This window comes from Geospiza fortis, unplaced genomic scaffold (assembly GCF_000277835.1).
Source record: "Geospiza fortis unplaced genomic scaffold, GeoFor_1.0 scaffold874, whole genome shotgun sequence".
Classification (NCBI taxonomy): Eukaryota; Metazoa; Chordata; class Aves; order Passeriformes; family Thraupidae; genus Geospiza; species Geospiza fortis.
Window position 1 is genome coordinate 688053 of NW_005054456.1, and position 918 is coordinate 688970.

General features: G+C 59.6%; 1 protein-coding gene across 1 annotated transcript in view; it reads right to left on the bottom strand.

Annotated features, from left to right (window-relative positions):
• Nucleotides 1–918, bottom strand: part of STARD8 (StAR related lipid transfer domain containing 8) — a 27309-nt gene that overhangs the window by 2308 nt on the left and 24083 nt on the right. The window contains exons 8-10 of the mRNA XM_031062676.1: nt 562–721; nt 118–316; nt 1–58 (exon numbers count right to left, since the gene is read on the bottom strand). The exon at nt 1–58 is cut by the window's left edge and continues 204 nt beyond it. Of these exons, the coding sequence (XP_030918536.1) occupies nt 1–58; nt 118–316; nt 562–721 (417 nt within the window). The remainder of the gene's footprint in view (nt 59–117; nt 317–561; nt 722–918) is intronic.

The window sequence follows — 918 nt, forward strand, 5'->3', positions numbered from 1 at the left end:
TGCGGGCACGGGGCGGCGTCAGCGGGGCGTCCCCATGGCCACCACCCATCCCCTGCATCTAAACAGAGGGACCCCTCCTCCCCAAAGCCCCCGAGGTGCCCCCAGGCCGGCCCTTACACTGGTAGATCTGCAGGAAGGTGTCGGTCAGCTTGCTGGTGAAGATGGGCTCGGGCAGGTCGCGGAAGTATTGCTTCAGCAGGTCGGCCACGTCGTACGCTGACTGGCCCGAGTAGTCCACGTGCTCAGGGCTGGTCTCGTTCATGTGCCGGAGCGCCTGGATCCGGGACTTCACTCCAGACTTGCGGAAAATGCCAACCTGCCAGAGCAGAGCGGGGGTGAGCGGGCACCGGCCTGGGTGGGCACCTGTGGGACAGGCAAAGACTCCCTCCCAAAGGGATCATCCCTGAACCCAGAGGAGACACTGAGTGAGGTATGGCCACAGGGATGGTGCTGGGTTCCCATGGACAATCCCACCCTCCTGCTTCAGCACACACCACAAGAGGTGAACAAAGAACCCCTAAAGCTGTTTTTCCCCCCAAATCCCAGCAGCCACGGCCTCACCTGGTCCAGGCACTGGCTGCGCAAGTAGCGCATGGCCTGTTGGATGCTCTGGGGCAGGGGCTGCCCCGTCCGCTGCACGTTGACGATGGGTGGCACCCCAAAAACCATCTTGTCCCTGTAGTCAGGGACTTTACTGCGCTTCATGAACTTGGGGACAGTCCTGCAGAGTGGGACAGAGAGACGTCAGTGCAATGATCGGTGTCCTCAGCACCTCCCCTCACAGAGGAGCAGGATCCTGGGAACACACACACATAAACACACACATACAAACACACACACACACACACACATACTCACACACACACATATACACATTTCTGCAGTATTTGGAATGCAAGCAAGGCAGTTTCCCAGCAG